This window comes from Odocoileus virginianus, chromosome 23, assembly GCF_023699985.2.
Source record: "Odocoileus virginianus isolate 20LAN1187 ecotype Illinois chromosome 23, Ovbor_1.2, whole genome shotgun sequence".
NCBI classification, from domain to species: domain Eukaryota; kingdom Metazoa; phylum Chordata; class Mammalia; order Artiodactyla; family Cervidae; genus Odocoileus; species Odocoileus virginianus.
The window spans coordinates 19,222,953-19,241,524 of record NC_069696.1 but is presented as its reverse complement, the minus strand read 5'-3'; the positions used below and the strand labels follow the sequence as shown (position 1 = coordinate 19,241,524).

The 18,572-nt window shown below is 46.0% G+C and overlaps 1 protein-coding gene across 3 annotated transcripts in view; it reads left to right on the top strand.

The window, feature by feature from the left end:
• Window positions 1-17,193, top strand: part of GRIN2B (glutamate ionotropic receptor NMDA type subunit 2B) — a 483,052-nt gene extending 465,859 nt beyond the window's left edge. For all 3 annotated transcript variants that reach the window (XM_070453649.1, XM_070453650.1, XM_070453651.1), the window contains 4 exons: window positions 4,235-4,395; window positions 6,169-6,356; window positions 9,149-9,387; window positions 12,815-17,193. In XM_070453649.1, coding sequence (XP_070309750.1) covers window positions 4,235-4,395; window positions 6,169-6,356; window positions 9,149-9,387; window positions 12,815-14,719 — 2,493 coding nt within the window. In that variant the 3' untranslated portion in view covers window positions 14,720-17,193. The remainder of the gene's footprint in view (window positions 1-4,234; window positions 4,396-6,168; window positions 6,357-9,148; window positions 9,388-12,814) is intronic.
• The last annotated feature ends 1,379 nt before the right edge of the window (window positions 17,194-18,572 follow it).

Below are 18,572 nucleotides of genomic sequence, written 5' to 3'. Positions count from 1 at the left end.
CCGTTTGGTCCCCAAACTGGCCAAGTTTAAAGAACAAATTAGGAAACAGGAGTTTTCCATCTTAGGGGACATAATCTAACATGTGACAGTTTTAGGTATTAGAACTTCACCCTCATGGAAGCAGTTAATAGTTTTGAGAATTTGCCATGTGCCAGATATTGTGTTAAGTGATCCTAGATATTATCATAATAGTAATTAAAAATAATCCTTTCAGAAAAATGGGGCTCCATGAAGTTAAAGAACTAGCCAATGTTCATACAGTTGGTCAAAGAACTGGAATTCAAATCCAAATTGTCTGCCTTCAAGACCAATGCTTTCCATAGGCCTGTGCCTCCCATTCTTCTTGTGTTGGCTATTTCTGACTGTTTTCTTACAGAAGATGCTGTAACCATATAAAAGTCTTGCTATGTTGTTATATAATCCTTTAGTTCTTTAATAGTTTTAAACTGTTTTCGGAGATTTTTATCTCGCTGGTGGCTTGTCTTTCCATGATCTTAACGGTGCCTTTCAAAGAGTTCTTCATTTTAACAAAGTCCAACTTACTTGTCTTTGATGATGGATTATCCTTTTGGTGTCCTATCTAAGAAATCTTTGTCTAACTCAAGGTGACAAAGCCCTTCTCTTATATTTTCTCCTGGAAATATTACAGTTTTAGGACTTGTATTTAGGTACATTGATCCACTTAGTCTTAATTTCTATATATCTTGTGAGATGTGAAGTGAAGTTCTTTTTTTACATATAGAGTTCCAATACCATTGGTTATAGACTGTCGTATCTTTACTGAATTGCCTTTGCACCATATGTGTTGATCTGTTGAGGGCACTCCGCTCTCAGGATCTCTTTACTCTCTCTGTGTTCATATCCCCCTGTCGTGATGACTACAGCTTTGTCTCAAAGTCAAGTAGTGTGAGTCCTTCAACTTTGTCCTTCTTTTTTAAAATCATCTTGGAAATTCCAGGTTCTTTGTTATTTCTTTAGTTTTTAAGTATTCAAAAATATAAAACAGCATCTAGAAGTCTCAAGATAATTTAGAAATCAAAGTTAATAAAGAGTAGCACAGAAAATTTCCATAATCTAGCTTTATCACGACTTGAGGCCTTCTGGATATCACATTCCATTTGGTTAATCAAAAATTGTCTTATCTATAGAGAGAGATTCATGGTTGCCAAGGGGAAGGACTCGGTGGGGAAGGGAAGAATTAAGTGTTTGGGATTAGCAAATGAAAGCTGTTATATGCACAATAGTAGAAAAACAAGGTCCTACTATATAGCAGAGGGTACTACATTCAATATCTTGTGATAAACCATAATGAAAATGAATACACATATATAAAATGAATGGGCTTCCCAAGTTGTGCTGGTGATAAAGAACCTGCCTGTCAATGCAGAAGACATGAGATGTAGGTTCGATCCCTGAGTCAGGAAGAACCCCTTGAGGAGGAAATGGCAACCCACTCCAGTATTCTTGCCTGGAGAATCCCATGGACAGAGGAACCTGGTGGGCTACAGTCCATAGGGTTGAAAACAGTCAGACACAACTGAAGTGACTTAGCATGCATATATAACTGAATCACTTTGTTGCACAGCAGAAGTTAACACAACACTGTAAATCAACTCTACTTCAATAAAAGTTTTTTTTAATTTAAAAATAATTATTATATCTATCTTACATTGACTGCCAATTTTCAAAAAACTAGACTGTAAAAATTTATACCAACATTGTAGTGGACATGATTTCAACTTTCATTGATGTTTCAGAAAATACTTTAGACCCTAGAGTATCTCGGTCATTGTAAGCATCAGTTCTCACTGTGCTAACAAAATGGGAAATTACTGACTAAAGAGAGCACATTTGGTTATTTTGCTGCCTGCCATGATATCTATGAATACTGTACTTTTGACTGGGGGACACCATCTTTCAAATATCTGAAATGTTACTACTGGCAGTTCTATGCATAACATTCTGTCTCTTCCAATAAAGCATATTTGTATTCACTTTAAACTTGTTATCTGCTGGGGACCATGAGAAGTACTATTGATTAAGCCAGTTGATTCCTGATAATGTTAGCCATCACTGCCGTGGTATGACATTGAGCAGATAACTTGTCCTCTTTGGGCCTCTGTCTTCATTTGTAAAATTAAAGGTTTGGACTAGTTTACCTTGAATGTTGTAAAAACTCTTTTGTAGTATCTTTATTTTCTTAAAAATCACAACCCCTTAAAAAATAATTAAACAAATACTCTTAATGGCAAAAAGCACTGTGGTTAAGTCGGAAAGTAGTCATCTTTTGATGCATCTCAGATTACCTAACCCCACTACATGACCTTACTTTTAACTGTGGCCAACTCTGAGCAATAAAGATGGCATTTATGGTTACTGGTGCTGTGACATTTAGTGGCCCATGAAATCCCCATATTCTGAGAAGCTCTAAGTGTCTCAGGTCAAGGGAAGAATAAAGGAGAATAGTTGTAAGCCCAGATAGCTCCAAAGCTTCAGAGTACTCCTCAGTTAGACTTTCAAAGGTATCTTCAAAGATTTTCAAGATATCTTCACTTAGAAATGGCAACCCATTCCACTATTCTTGTCTGGAAAATTTCATGGACAGAGGAGCCTGGCAGGCTACAGTCCATGGGATCGAAAAGAGTTGGACATGACTAAGTGACTTTCACTGCACTTCACTTAATATTGAAAACAGGAGACTTTAAATATCTACATCGGCTTTCCTATACCAGGGCACAACATATATGACTGTGAGCTCCAGTCATACTCTAGCTGATCACTGCTGTCCTAATAGAATGAGAAACTTGGAGAATATGAAGTTTACTAGAGAATGTAGAATGTAGATGTGAATTTAAAATGATATAAGAAGTCTTTATTGAGCACTTACTGTGTGCAAGATGCTGTGTCATGCACTTCCAATGCATTGCATCATTTAATACACACAACAATCTTGAAAAGTAGACATTATTGTCATTTTATTACATATGAGGAAATGATGCATAGAGAGCTCCTGTTACTTGCCTCGGTGGCACAGATGGTAAAGAATCTGCCTGGGCCTGGGTTCAATCCCTGGGTCAGGAGAATCCCCTGGAGAAGGAACTAGCAAACCACTCCAGTATTCTTGCCCAGGGAAACGCCATGGACAGAGTAGCCTAGCAGGCTGCAGTGCATGGGATCTCAAAGAGTTGGACATGACTGAGCAACTAACACACACTCAGAGCTGGTCTTCAATCCATATTTGTCTCAATCTAGAGCTTCCTGACTACCTCAGAGACCAGCTCTCAGAACTTGGCCGACTTATTTAGATGTAAATGAATTTGTAGTATTAATTACAAGGATCTAGACCAAGAACACCAAGTACCGATGACTCACTCTTGGGTAAACTTAATGGAAGAAAGAACTCATAGAAAGTGTCCTGAAGAAATTGCTCTGAGTTACATGAATGAGGTGAACGACATGAATTGGCCCAGGGAGAAAGGTGAGATCATGCTGAGGGAATGGACTCTCTGAGGCCATGAAGATACAAATGCACAATTTGTGCATTCAGGAAGCGATATACAGACTGCTCACTGCAGGGCAATAGCCAGAAACAAAGCTGATGTCATAGGGGTGAATTTTCAAGAGATTTCCCTTTAATATGCTATGCCCTGGCAATCCACTCTCAGTTCTTAAATACAAGAGGGAACATAATTAAAATTGCATTTGCTTTTACAATTTCTCCTACAACTCATGTAGGATACATATGGGCTTTTAAAGCATCAAGGAAAGTAAAGAGAGAATTTCTTAGCAAAACATATTTGCTACCCAAGAAGTGATTTTCAGGAGTATGATGTAGTTTACCTTATTAAGGTCCTAGAGCCTTAATCGTCCAATGATGGGGCCTGGAAGCAGTTTTCACCCAATTTTCAGAAATAGAGGCAACCAGCCCACTGCAATTAAACTAATATCTTGTTCCCATCACCCCTGGTCTTGTGCAGTGTGCATACACGGGGCAGACGAGAGTGACAGATTCAAGTCATGAGTGGGCAGTTAGAAAGCTCTCAACAATATGTATTAAAGTGAGTTGAGTTGAAGTTCACTTTCAGATAGCAATTGCTACTCCTGAGCAAGGGCTAATGTGTTTGGTGAACTCTCATTGGTCGCTTCCATGATAAATCTGCAAATGTTAACTGAATATCTCTCCACGTTTTCTGAAGCATTCATCTTCTCTGTTTCTCTTTAACTCTCTTTTTAGTTTCAGAGACCTAATGACTTCTCACCCCCTTTCCGCTTTGGCACTGTGCCCAACGGCAGCACAGAGAGAAATATTCGCAATAACTATGCAGAAATGCATGCCTACATGGGGAAGTTCAACCAGAGAGGTGTCGATGACGCACTGCTTTCCCTGAAAACAGGGTAAGAACTGCTTCCAAGCTCAGAATCTTTGCTGTGTTGCTCACATTTCTTAAACATCCGTGGAATAAGATGCACCGTGTTTGTGTGCCACACCAAGTTCAAGCAAAGAAGACTGCATTTGCATTTTGTGGCTCCCCAGGTTAAATTGATGGTGTAATTCAGACCAGTGCATGGAGATTCCACTGGTATTATTCACTTATATGTATTTTCAACAATTTCTGTTTTACTTGCATGAATGTAACCGTGAAATAAGAATGTAGTAGATATAAAAGTCAAAGAGGAGAGTCGAGGCTAAAATTTATGTGTTACACACAAAATAAAGACCTGCTGACATAAAAGTGAAATTGACTTTGGTGTCTTGGACAAGAAAAGAAACAATGAAAAGCGTGAAATCTTTTAGATGACAAACAGAATATGTTAACTGATCTCCAATTCCAACAAAATTGTCACTCTGATCTAGCTCTATAATCTAGGGTGGATTGTTCATTCAAGAGAACTCACGAACTGCAAATATGCTGGCTTACATAATTTCAGCCATGGCGGTTCCTTCCCTCAGAAGCCACAGCTGTGGAATAGGACTGACAGTTGAGCCTGAGAGCTGTTGGATTTTGGTCTCAGAGCTGATTTCCTGTGTTGTGTGATGACTGACAGCCGTTAGACCTCCTGGTGGCTCCTGTTTGGAATGAGCCTCCCAGAGGCATGTTTACTTAAATACTGTTAGACTCTGTCTTATCGTTATAAAGTCACAGCAGATTTCAGAGGGTGGGATCTAAATTTGGGGGACGGATGACTCTGGGTTATCTGGCCCCTGGTACAATCACAGTTCTCAAGCCCTTCAAAGCTTTGACTTTCTGATGGACACCCTTCTAAAGGATACTCACGGACCTTTGGGAAAAATGTTCTTATCTTGTCATGCCAGAAAGGGCTTCTTTTTTCTTAAGGAGAGGTAAAGCTAACTGAACTTGTAACAGTGCAGGTCATGATGCCTGCCTTTCTTTCTTGCAGACCTCTCTATATATGAATATATCTGAATTTCTTCTCCATTTATTGTGTTTCAATATTGACCTCTACCTTCCTGACCTTGCCCCTAGCCTTTCCCCCCTCCCTGCCTACTTCTCCTTGCAAAGCACTGTACATACAATGAGATTCTCATATGTTTGGAAACATGAGACATCTGAATTCTTCTGTATATTGCATTGGCTGTGGTTTCACACATTCGCTCTTGACCTGAGCCTATAATGCCACCACCCCCAGCAACTCTCTCCTCTCCTTGTGCTGCAAATCAAAATACTATAACCTTTCTGACCGCCAAAATAGCATTGCCCATCCAGTGCTCCTCGTCCACCTACACTTATCCTCACTCTGGACTGTAATGAACTGAGAAATGAAAAATGTTATGTAAGTCTAACCCATGCTATTTGTTGCTATCATTGTGATGGTTCCTTTTCATTATTTCTGTTATTATTTTTATTGATTCCTTTTTACTCCTTCTCCTTTTCAGACACAGCTTATGAGTTGGCTCCAGGCCCAACTTACATTCTCATCATTCCCAACAGGAGGGAAAAAAACTCCTCCTTTCAATCTGAAATCATACAAAGAACCACCTGGGAATTCGGCTTTAGCTTCTGGCTGAGTTCCACCTTGAGCCCTGCTTTGAACCAATTCTCCCCATAGTCTGTTGGAGCCCTACTTCTTCCTCTTAATGGCCCCATAGGTAGTTTTGTACTCGAATTCCTCCATTGGACTTGATTTGTTTGCTCCTTTCTCACACAGGAAACTGGATGCCTTCATCTACGATGCAGCCGTGCTAAACTACATGGCCGGTAGAGATGAGGGCTGCAAGCTGGTGACCATTGGCAGTGGGAAGGTCTTTGCCTCCACTGGTTATGGCATTGCCATCCAAAAAGACTCTGGGTGGAAGCGCCAGGTGGACCTTGCTATCCTGCAGCTCTTCGGAGATGGTGAGTTAAAGAAAGGGAAAGTGTCTACTTGGCCTCTTCCTATGGCCAGTCCAAAACATCTACCCTTCTTCCTTCCCCGTCTCTCTAACCTCTGCATTTCCAGAAAAGCATTTCATAGTATGCTAGGACATTGGGTGGTATATATTAGTTTTCTAAAGCTTTGTAATGAGGTTGTTGTTGTTGTTCAGTGGCTTAGTCATGTCCGACTCGTTGCAACCCCATGGACTGCAGCACTTCCTTGTCCTTCACTGTCTCCCAGAGTTTTGCTCAAACCATGTCCACTGAGTCAGTGATGGATGCCATCCAACCATCTCATCCTCTGTGCCCACTTCTCCTCCTGCCTTCAATCTTTCCCAGCATGAGGGTCTTTTCTGATGAGTCAGTTCTTCACATCAGGTGGCCAAAGTATTGGAGCTTCAGCATCAGTCCTTCCAATGATTATTAAGGGTTGATTTCCTTTAGGATTGACTGGTTTGATCTCCTTGCAGTCCAAGGGACTCTCAAGAGTCTTCTCCAACACCACAATTCAGAAACATCAGTTCTTCCGCACTCAGCCTTTTTTAGGGTCCAGCATGCGCATTCATACATGACTACTGGAAAAACCATAGCTTTGACTATACAGACCTTTATACAGAGAGAAAGGTCCAGAGACCTTTTCTCTCTGGACCCAAAGAAAGGGCAAAGAAATCCATTCATGGCCGTTTGCTCATCCTTCCCTCTCCTGTTTTGCTTCTCTTGGTGGAAGAGGTAGGAAGCAGGGCCAGGTCCTCAGAGGCAGACACTGGAATCACTCGCCAGAGTGATTCCTTGAAGATACAACTTGCTCTGAGAATACCTCATCTCCTATTTATTTTGCTCACACCTTCCACATCCCGCTTCACTTTATTGTCTAAAGGACCTCCTTCTCCTGTCAGTCTTACAGAAGCTAATCCTGTTACAATGAGCAGCCTGACTGTACTTGGCCCCACAGGCCATCAACCCAGCAGTTCCCCAATTCCGTCTGGGGAATCTTTGCTGGTAGGGAGAAGACAACACAGCTGGATTGGCAGACTCCAGGTGAGGTCAGTTGTTCAGTTAAGAAAGTCATCCAAGTTTGATTCAAGAAATGAGCAAAAAGTGATTTGATGAACATTGGAAAGAGGATGGGGTTCTAGTGGAGTGTTCCAAGCCTTTTTAGTGTAAGAGCTTCTGTCATGGGAATGTAGCTGTCACTTTAAGGCAATAACAGGGCCTCTATCCACGAGCAAGAGCAGCAGTAGAGACGATTTGCAAAAGTTACCAGAGCTCCGTGGGCTTCCCAGTGGCTCAAACGGTAAAGAATCTGCCTGCAACGTGGTGGACCCAGGTTCAATCCCTGGGTTGGGAAGATCTCCTGAAGAAGGGAATGGCAACCCACTCCATTATTCTTGCCTGGAGAATTCCATGAACAGAGGAACTTGATGAGTCCATGGGGTCGCAAAGAGTTGAACACAACTGAGCAACTAACGCACACACACACCCCCCAGAGCTCCAGTCAGACTATGCAAACAAATTTCACATTTTAAACCAAACTGGCAATTTTCTTCATGAGATTTTCAGATTTTTGCTCTCTAGAGTTAGATGCATTCTCAGGCTCATGGTTTCTTTTATTTTCCTCTTGCCTACAATTTCTACCTTTCTAGTTCCTAGGATCCACTGAAGTGGATCAAGGTTATTGTAACCTGGCATGACTTGAATTAATCAGAGCTTCTCTAAGCAGCGTTAAAAGGAGGCAGGTCCAAATTTGGTGGTCTCATTTTATTCCAGTTTTCCCCCCTTTTCCTGTGAATATTTATGTTTTCAACAAGAGATCAGGAAGTCTGAGGGCCTCTAGGGAATCAATCAATCTCTCCAACGATTTGTCTCTGTCTCTCCTCCCCCAACTCAAACCGCTTTGCACATTTTTTGAGAGCAATTTTCTGAATCGCTTCTTCCATTATGTTGTTCCTCTCTGTCTCCAAAAAAAAAAAAAAAAAACAACCGTGCAAAGTGCTTAGTCTGATACTCAGGTGCTCAGCAATCTTTCATCAACCTTTTGTATTCAGCTTCTTTTACCAGCTGTTATTGTGTTTGAATTGTTCTGCCAGCTTTTCCCAAATACGACTTGTGTTTTTCTCCTTCCTCCCCTTGATCATGCTATTTCTGCTGCCTGGAGTGCCTTTTTGTACAATATCAATTAAAATTCACCCATTCACCATGCCCATCTCCAAATCCTACCTTCCTCCTGAAAACCCACTGGCCACCGCATCTACAAAATTACCCTGACTAATTCGGGAAGCTTCTGTTACCTACATACAGCTTGTCGTACTGATTGTTTATATACCAATTTACACTGGGTAGCTAGGGCTTACCTGGCTCAGATGGTAAAGAATCTTCCTGCTATGTGGGACACCCAGGTTCTGTCCCTGGGTCGGGAAGATCCCCTGAAGGAGGAAATGACTGCCCACTCCAGTGTTCTTACTTGGAGAATTCCATGGACAGAGGAGCTACAGTCCATGGGGTCTCAAAGAGTCTGACACAACTGAGAAACTAAAACTTTCACACGTTCATACAGGGCACAGAGGTAATGTCTTCTATCTTTGTATCACCTCTGGTACCCACATTGTGTTTTCATTGACCACTTGTTGAATAACTTGATAAGTTTAACAGTATTAATAAAATTACTAACCTCTCTTGGTTTTCTTTATGTCTCTTTCCCTCTCTCTCATATTTTCCTCTCTTTTCCCAACACCCCTTTCTCCCCCTCTCTTCCCTCCTTCCTACCCGGCCCTCAGGGGAGATGGAGGAGCTGGAAGCTCTGTGGCTCACAGGCATCTGCCATAATGAGAAGAACGAGGTCATGAGTAGCCAGCTGGACATCGACAACATGGCGGGCGTCTTCTACATGCTGGGGGCGGCCATGGCTCTCAGCCTCATCACCTTCATCTGCGAACACCTCTTCTATTGGCAGTTCCGGCACTGCTTTATGGGTGTCTGTTCTGGCAAGCCCGGCATGGTCTTCTCCATCAGCAGAGTAAGTGGTTTGATTTAGGTGCCTGGAACTTGGGAAAGGAAGCTTAGTCTAGCGCCATGCAAAGCAGAGAGTCCAGAAGGGCACTAACTCCAGCCTGAGACTGTTGAAAGCAAGAAGCCACATCATGTACATTTCCCCAGGGGGTAGGATGACATCATTTCAAGTGGCTCAGAGAACAGGTGATGCTGTTTTTCCTTCAAGAAACAGCTTTCTGTGTGGGGTTCGGGCATTTGGTTCTTAAAAAGAACTGGCAGAGCTATCAAAATGAAACATTTGGCCTTTCCCCAGGTGCCTTTCATCACTATTAGTTAATTCTGCATAGGCTGGATTAATCGTTTAATCCTTTTAAAAAATCACATTTCTGTATAAATCATAACATATATCTGTCTTATTCTGACATGCAAATGTATATTGGTCGTTTCACCATCCCGCTTTATATTTTAACCATGTATGCATTTGGAGCATTCAGGAGCTTAACAGAACTTTCAGAAATAAGTCCTGACCTATTAAGAAATTTGCATTCCAGAAACTTCCTTAATTGGAGCAAGAGTACCACTCAAGTCCTTCTTTATTTAGTTCTCTTCTACATGTCTAGTCTAAAGTAAGATTTGGAGCACAGTGTTGAATATGAATAAAGGGTCACAGGGAAGAGGTGTTTTTTTTTCCTTAAAAAAGCAGACTTTTTGATTTTGTTAATAAAGTTATGAGATTCATTCATGAGACGTGAACTCAGATGTCCTCTTAGAATAGAGGTCTAGGCTTCAGATGTAACCAACTCTGTCTCTAATGGGGTTATGTAAGAAAATGGAGTACTCATTAAGTTTTCCCATCTTTTGATCATTTTCCTGTAGTATTTTAGTTCTAGAGAAAAATGTCCTCTCTGTCTGTGAGCTGCTTCAGGCCATTTAGTTACCTGGAAGCAAGAGACTGGTGGTCCCTAAGCCACCTTTTTGCACCTCGTGGCACTTCCCAAGACCCCAGAGACGGGGCTGGCGACAGCACAGGAAGCCTGTAGTAGAAATCCTATTTGTCGCCCCTCAACATAATCGATGGCTCTGAAGAGGACAAGTGCATTTTCTCCTGGCCGTAATCAAGAAGGGTCAGAAAGAAGAAGAAAGCAGGAGAACCCTCTATTTTTTTTTATGAGAGTATAATTGCTTTGCAGTGTTGTGTTAGTTTGTGCTGTACAATGAAGTGAATCAGCCCTTCCCTCTTGGACCTCCCTCCCATCCCCACCCCTGTCTCACTCCTCTAGGTCATCACAGAGCACTGAGCTGAGCTCCCTGTGCTATACAGAAGCTTTCTACTAGCCACTTTACACATGGTAGTGTATATATCTTCTCTTCTGCACTCAGTTGTGTCCGACTCTTAGCAACCCCATGGAGTATAGCTTGCCAGGCTCCTCTGTCCATGGGACTCTTCAGGCAAGCATACTGGAGTGAGTTGCCATTTCCTACCCAGGGAATCTTTCCGACCTAGGAATTGAAGCCGCATCTCTTGCATCTCCTGTATTGGCAGGTGGATTCTTTACCACTCTGCCACCTGGGAAACCCCTATTGTGTGTGTGCGTATATATATATTAATCTCCAATTCTCTTGTAGATCTCTTATCTTGTGGATGCCTCCAAGGCAGGGATGCTCATCTCATGCAAACCATCCTTCTTTCCCATCTAGCTGCCACTCTACTTTTGAATCTTCTCTTCTCTCATCCTCCTCCCTCCATCAGGACAATCCCTTTCCAAATGAATCCTCCTTGTTTTAAAGACACTGTTCAAACAACCTCTCTGCAAACATCTTCCCTTGCCAGGTGGAAAAGTTCCAAATATGTCCACCTTTCAAGGCAGGGAACTAGAGATTGGCAGGAGGTTGGCCTGACTTTAGACTTGAGCCCAAGCCTCTCCCTCTCCTGAATGGTACTTTTTAGGGCTCTACACAAGAAGCTGCACACAGGGAGTTCTCAGTCAATACTAATGTTAAGATACTAGTTATTTGTGATCACAGTGAGTGAGAAACTTGAAGGAGGAAACCAGGAGCTAAAGAGAATAAAGGAGAGCATTCGACAAGGGGATTCTTTTTTTAAAATTCATTTTATTGAAGTATAGTTGATTTCCAATATAAAATTGCACTGTACAGCAAAGTGATTCAATTATACATGTGTATACATTCTTTTTCACATTTGTTTTACATTATGGCTTATCACAGGATATTGAATATGGTTCTGTGCTATACAGTAGGACCTTGTTGTTTATCCATGTTATATACACTAGTTTGCCTCTGCCAACCCCAAACTCTCACTCCATCCCTCCCCCACTACTCCTCTCCAGCAGGGAGATTCGTGATTGCTATTTAGTCCTTAATATCTGTCCCAGGTCCTCCCTCCCATGGTGTAAGGCACAGCAGCAGAAATATCCTTCTTTGACCTCAAAGCTGCCTGATTGTCTCATTGAATTTGGTTCATGCTTGGCTCAGGGAGAGAATTGCTCAGCTGTGATCTGATGATCAAAATCCTAAAATCTGCTCAAAATTTGTCAGAACTGGAAATGAATGGCAATTGTGAGTGCCTGGGCTCCCCAGTCTTTACTGCCAGCCAGGGGTGACCAGCCAGGGCAGAACAGCCCCAACATCTGTAGAGCATTGCTGTTGATTTCCAGAAGGCTGACAGTGTTGTTTGCTATCAGTTGATATCATGGCCTCATTTTTGTGAAGCAAAAACCTCAGTGTAGAAAGAAAAATCAGTGCAAATCAGTGGTGGAGTGAGGCGTGAATCTCATGTCTTGCAATTCTAGTCCATTTGCTTAGAACACTTCGTGTATGTAGTGAGGCCCCTTTTGGAGAGCCAAGTCTATCTAATCAGACCCCCAGCTCATGTTGCATTCTAAGTTGCTTCAGTCATGTCTGACTCTTTGCAGCTCTATGGATAGTAGCCTGCCAGGCTCCTCTGTCCATGGGATTCATCAGGCAGGAATACTGGAGCAGGTTGCCATTTCCTTCTCCAGGGGATCTTCCTGACCCAGGGATGGAACCCTGGTCTCTTACATCTCCTACAGTGGGAGGCAGGGTCTTTACCACTAGCCCCACCTGGAAAACCCTAGGGTTCATGATGAGACTTGCTAAATGCTAGGGAATAAGGCAAGCAAATGGCAACCCACTCCAGTGGGCTCTTGCCTGGAGAATCCCATGGACAGAGGATCCTGGCAGGCTACAGTCCATGGGGTCCCAAAGAATCGAACACAACTGAGGGACTCATCACAGCACAGCACAAGGCAGGCAAGCTTCTAGCCATAGGTTTCTATGAGTGTGTAAGACCATCTCTTTCATGTTTTCCTGGACTTTTCTCATCCATTTAGGCAGTTAGCAGGGGTAAGGGATGCGCTTGAGGGTCCCTTCCAGCCTCGCCAGAGATCTAACCCGTCTCATCCTCTCTGCAGGGTATCTACAGCTGCATCCACGGCGTGGCCATCGAGGAGCGCCAATCCGTGATGAACTCCCCCACCGCCACCATGAACAACACGCACTCCAATATCCTGCGTCTGCTGCGCACGGCCAAGAACATGGCCAACCTGTCGGGTGTGAACGGCTCACCGCAGAGCGCCCTGGACTTCATCCGCCGCGAATCGTCTGTCTATGACATCTCCGAGCACCGCCGCAGCTTCACGCACTCCGACTGCAAGTCCTACAACAACCCGCCCTGCGAGGAGAACCTGTTCAGCGACTACATCAGTGAGGTGGAAAGGACTTTCGGGAACCTGCAGCTCAAGGACAGCAACGTGTACCAGGACCACTATCACCACCACCACCGGCCCCACAGCATCGGCAGCGCCAGCTCCATAGATGGGCTCTATGACTGCGACAACCCGCCCTTCACCACGCAGCCCCGGGCCCTGGGCAAGAAGCCCCTAGACATTGGCCTCCCCTCGTCCAAGCACAGCCAGCTCGGCGACCTGTACGGCAAGTTCTCGTTCAAGAGTGACCGCTACGGCGGCCACGACGACCTGATCCGCTCCGACGTGTCGGACATCTCCACCCACACGGTCACCTACGGCAACATCGAGGGCAACGCGGCCAAGAGACGGAAGCAGCAGTACAAGGATAGCCTGAAGAAGCGTCCGGCCTCGGCCAAGTCCCGCCGCGAGTTCGACGAGATAGAGCTGGCCTACCGCCGCCGGCCGCCCCGCTCCCCCGACCACAAGCGCTACTTTCGGGACAAGGACGGGCTGCGGGACTTCTACCTGGACCAGTTCCGTGCCAAGGAGACCTCGCCGCACTGGGAGCACGTGGACCTGACCGACCTCTACAAGGAGCGTGGCGAAGATTTCAAGCGCGACTCGGTGGGCGGCGGAGGGCCCTGTACCAACCGAGCTCATCACCTTAAGCACGGCACAGGCGACAAACACGGCGGGGGGGTCGTCGGCGGGGTCCCGGCCCCCTGGGAGAAGAACCTGACCAACGTGGACTGGGAGGAGCGCCCCGGGGGCAACTTCTGCCGCAGCTGCCCATCCAAGCTGCACAACTACTCGACGACGACGGCAGCAACGGCGGTGGTGGCCGGCCAGAACTCGGGCCGGCCGGCCTGCATCCGCTGCGAGGCGTGCAAGAAGGCCGGCAACCTGTACGACATCAGCGAGGACAACTCGCTGCAGGAGTTGGATCAGCCGGCCGCCCCGGTGGCGGCCGTGACGTCCGCCGCGTCTAAGTACCCGCAGAGCCCCACCAACTCCAAGGCGCAGAAGAAGCCCCGGAACAAGCTGCGGCGCCAACACTCCTACGACACGTTTGTGGACCTGCAGAAAGAAGAGGCCGCCCTGGCCCCGCGCAGCGTGAGCCTCAAGGACAAGGGCCGCTTCCTGGACGGCAGCCCCTACGCGCACATGTTCGAGATGCCGGCGGGCGAGAGCGCTTTCAGCAGCAGCAACGACGGCAAGGCGGCGGCGCCGGCCGCGGGACATCACCACCACGGCAACCCCGGCGGCGGAGGTGGCGGCGGCGGCTACATGCTCAGCAAGTCGCTCTATCCCGACCGGGTCACGCAGAACCCTTTCATCCCCACTTTCGGGGACGACCAGTGCTTGCTCCACGGCAGCAAATCCTACTTCTTCAGGCAGCCCACGGTGGCGGGGGCGCCGAAGGCCAGGCCGGACTTCCGGGCCCTTGTGAGCAACAAGCCGGTGGTCTCGGCCCTGCACGGGGCTGTGCCGGGCCGCTTCCAGAAAGACATCTGTATAGGGAACCAGTCCAACCCCTGTGTGCCTAACAACAAAAACCCCAGGGCTTTCAATGGCTCCAGCAATGGGCATGTGTATGAGAAACTGTCTAGTATTGAGTCTGATGTCTGAGTGAGGGAAGAGAGAGGCCGAAGGTGCGTCCGGGAGGGTCTGGCTGTGGGCGTGTGGCACGCATGTCACGGAGGGCGAACGGGGGGTGAGGGGGCGAACTTGGTTCCCATTTGCTCCTTTCTTGTCGTTTTCATTTATTTTTGGGATCCTGGAGTTTTGATTCCTTCGGAGGGCGAGCCTGGTGACCAGCACCATCTCTGCTCCCTTTCCAGCCCCCTCTTCCTCTTCCTCCTCCTTCCCATCTGTCCATCCTGTCCCCGTTCCCAGTTCTCACGAGAAGATACGGTAGGCTGCCGTTCCCAGTTCCGGAGAGTGGATACGGTGGGCTCGGCTAGAGCCGAGAAGGCAGTGGCCGCAGGGGAGCTTGCTCCTGGCCTGGAAGGACTCTTTGCCACCCGGTTGGAGCGAAGCCAAGGAGAAGCAGGAGGAGGCCACGGGGAACGCAGGATACCTCTTGCTGAACTGATCTGTATGTGTAGGTGAGGAAGCAAAAGCATTCCCATAAGATCTATTAGCATACTGCCTGTAAATGAAGAGAGGCTTTTGCTAAATTCTTGTTGCTTAGATGGCGTGTGTTTGGGGATCAGGCGCCAAGCAGAGGGTGGGAAGCCATGTGTGTTTATATATAAGCCAAAAAAAAAGAGTTTTCTTCAATTCCATGAGACTTACTGATGGTGAACTGGAGTGAAAAGTCATTGACAGATGATGAAAAGTACATTAGAGCAGTGTTTCGGGGCACATTAGAGGCAAAGAAGGAGGGACTGCCTGTGCATGTGTCTATATACACTTGCACACCTGTTGTCTATACACAACTGTTGTCAGGGGGCTGTTTGTGTAGAAGTCAACCTTGACCCCATAAAGCTGTTTCTTCAGTATCCCTAAGCAACAGGCTTTTTTTGGCTTGTATACAAACAAAGATGGTCCTATGTTATCTGAATCATGGCTCTCCCCCTCTTCACCCTTCCTGAATAAGAAGACTGGAAGTTCTTGACGAGAAGTTTCTGTGGCCTAGACAAAACATATGGGTGAACATTCCTACAAGAGCAACATATACAAAACTAATTCCTTCATGGTTGCCAGTACTTTCAACCAGTCTTGGCCAAGAACTTTCCAGGAAGGCTAAAAAGAAGTAGAAGCAGTCAGAATTCTTTTGCACATAACCGAGGGCAGAGAGTAGACAAAGCTTATTTGAGCTTTTGAGACCCTTAGCTGGCCAGTTTGCAGGAAGGAGCTAAAGGAACGCTTTGAAGGGCAAGGGGCATCGTTTATGATAGGGTAAGTGAGAGAGGGGGATGTTTTCAATGCTTTGATCCCTTCTTACTTAACCTGGAGCTAGGAGAGCAGGCTTGTTACTCCCTGAATTGGCCACAAGTGATATGGAACAGACAGTGCAGAGCTTTGAGCTTGCTCCTCAAGGACAGCTCAGGAGACAGGGGAGGGAAGGGAAGAGATTTGGAAGAGGGGATGGGAGGCGGAGAGGGACTCCCCTGCTACCTCGTTGGGTCTGGTTCCCAGAGAATGTGACGTTGAGCCCAGTGTGGACACTCTATAGAAAACCCTCCTCCTTCCTGCAACACCTCCTTCATCTACCATATCGGACTATTCAAGAATAGAAAATTATGTGTGTGTATATATATATATACACACACATATAAAACTCCAGGGATGAGGGTACTGGCAGACAGGAAGCCCCCTTCACTCAAAGTTGGAAACTGGAGAAGGGAAACGACTACTTGTCACTGCCAGTCCCGAAACTTGGGGTAGACGTGTTCCAGGGGTGAGTTCCACTCTTCCGCCACCATCCTCCCCTCTCCCCAGGTGGCAGCCAAAGAGCCGGGTCAGTTTGGAAGCTTGGCCGCAGGATCTCCATGTTACACACAGGACACATAAACCAGAAAGGTGCTCATCCTCCTCTAAAGGAAGCTGCCATGTCTCTTGGAGAAATCCCACCCACCCCGACTCACCCCGCTTCCTCACCACCCCCACCCCCGTCCTTGACTGCAACCCCCGCCCTCCTTGATTTTTACCTCAGTGTCTTTCATTTTCAAGCCAACCGAAGGCCTTGTAAAGCTTTGTTTTCTTTCTAAAACGAACCTGGGGGCAAGGGGCTGAACCTCTCACAGATTTGGAGAGGAGCACGGAGTGCTTTACCTTAGATTGAAGGAAGGACTTGGAGCGAGAGGACAGAGGGCGTGAGGTGTCTCCAGGAGGAAGAAGGCGAAGGGCCATCAAACATTCTTCACCCTGACTCGATCCCAGGTCAGGGGCTCCTCCCTCACTCTTCCTCTTACCTCACCCCTTTCAAATAAAAAACCAAACCAACCGTAGCGAACAGCAATCTAGAACAAAGGGGGCTCTGTCGTCTCCCATTGGTGATAGAAATCAAGATGGTGTTTATTTCATATGTAAATATTTTTTTTTTCTAATTCATTTTGTATAGATAAAGTGTTCTCGTGAGTATTCAGGGTGTTGGCTGGAGGGAGCGGGGTGGGGATGGGAATGAAGGGGGAAGTGTTTTGTTAAGGGGTTTCATTTTCTGTTTCGGGGGGAGTTTTGTACGGCTTTGGCTGCAGGGTGTCTGGAGAACAGTGAGCGGAAGTGGAGACCACAGTGGTGACGAAGCTGGGGAAGGGTTGTGGGTCCTTGCCGCCCACCTCACCAGTCTTCTCACTGGCCTGTGAGAGGTAGTCATAGGCGTCAGGTATGACTGGGCTTGGCTTGGGTCCAGTTTGACTTCAGGCAAACCCCAGGCCCAGGTCCTATCTTCCAGGTGGACCACAGATCACCAGCATCCGTGCCAGATCAAGCTGGTGGCGCCATATTTCTCCTGTGGGCACCTAGGGTAGGAAAGATTCCCAAAGGGCTTAAACCAGAATTGAGGTCAAATCAATCTCTCCTCTTGATGTGGCTAAGAGATTTCAGGAAGCTCCGTCTTGAGAAATCTCCCCGCAGCTCAGTCTTTTCTCTCTAGTACCTGGGCTCCAGCCTTCTTCCTGTCCACTTCCTTCCTCCTGAGAAATCACCACCACAGGCACACCTGGAAAATTCCCATGAAGTCTCCTTCCTGGAAACATGTGATATCTGGTTATGGGAGGGTAACTCTGGATCTGTGTCTTACAAATTTGCATGCTTTTCCGGAAAAGATGACCAGATCTGCTCCGAATTCAGTGGCCAGGAGATTCTCTTAGAAAGGTTACAAAATTTGTTTTAGAGGTGGAAGGGTGAGTCCGGGAAGGACAGTGCCTGTAGTGACTTTATATTTGCCTTGTCCTCACTTCCACCATCAAGAAAGAACTGTTTGTCTCAAGCCAGGTGTTCAGAACCTGACCTGGGGTTGACCAGACAAGTAGAATTTCTTTCACTGGATTGTTGTCTCTGTGAAGGGTGGTAGCCGTCTCTCTCTTTGTACCGCAGGATGAAATTTCCAAATCCATTTCACTGGGATATTACATTACATTTCTGTACAGTCGTCCCATCATCAAAAATTGTTGGCTGGTTAATTTCATTTCTCTAAAACCCTCTTTGGCCCCAACTGGTCACTTCTCTTCAACTGGATGTTTGAATTAAGCCCAAATAAGATATTCACAGCCTGCTCAAGAAATCTTACAGAAAGGAGGCTGAGCAATGCCAAGTTCTAGATGTTACTTCCTTCCAAAATAAGAAGCCAGGAAAATCCATGAGGATGAATTCTGCTATCAGCCCCATCTCTTCCACAGATGGGTCTGGACAAAGACTCAATCTATCCAAACTGTGAGATACCACAGACACCCTCAGGAGGGCTAATGGTTCCAAGTTTCTTCAGAATCCGTGCTTTCTATCTCTTGTGTCCTCCATCATTCCCTTCCACTGTGGA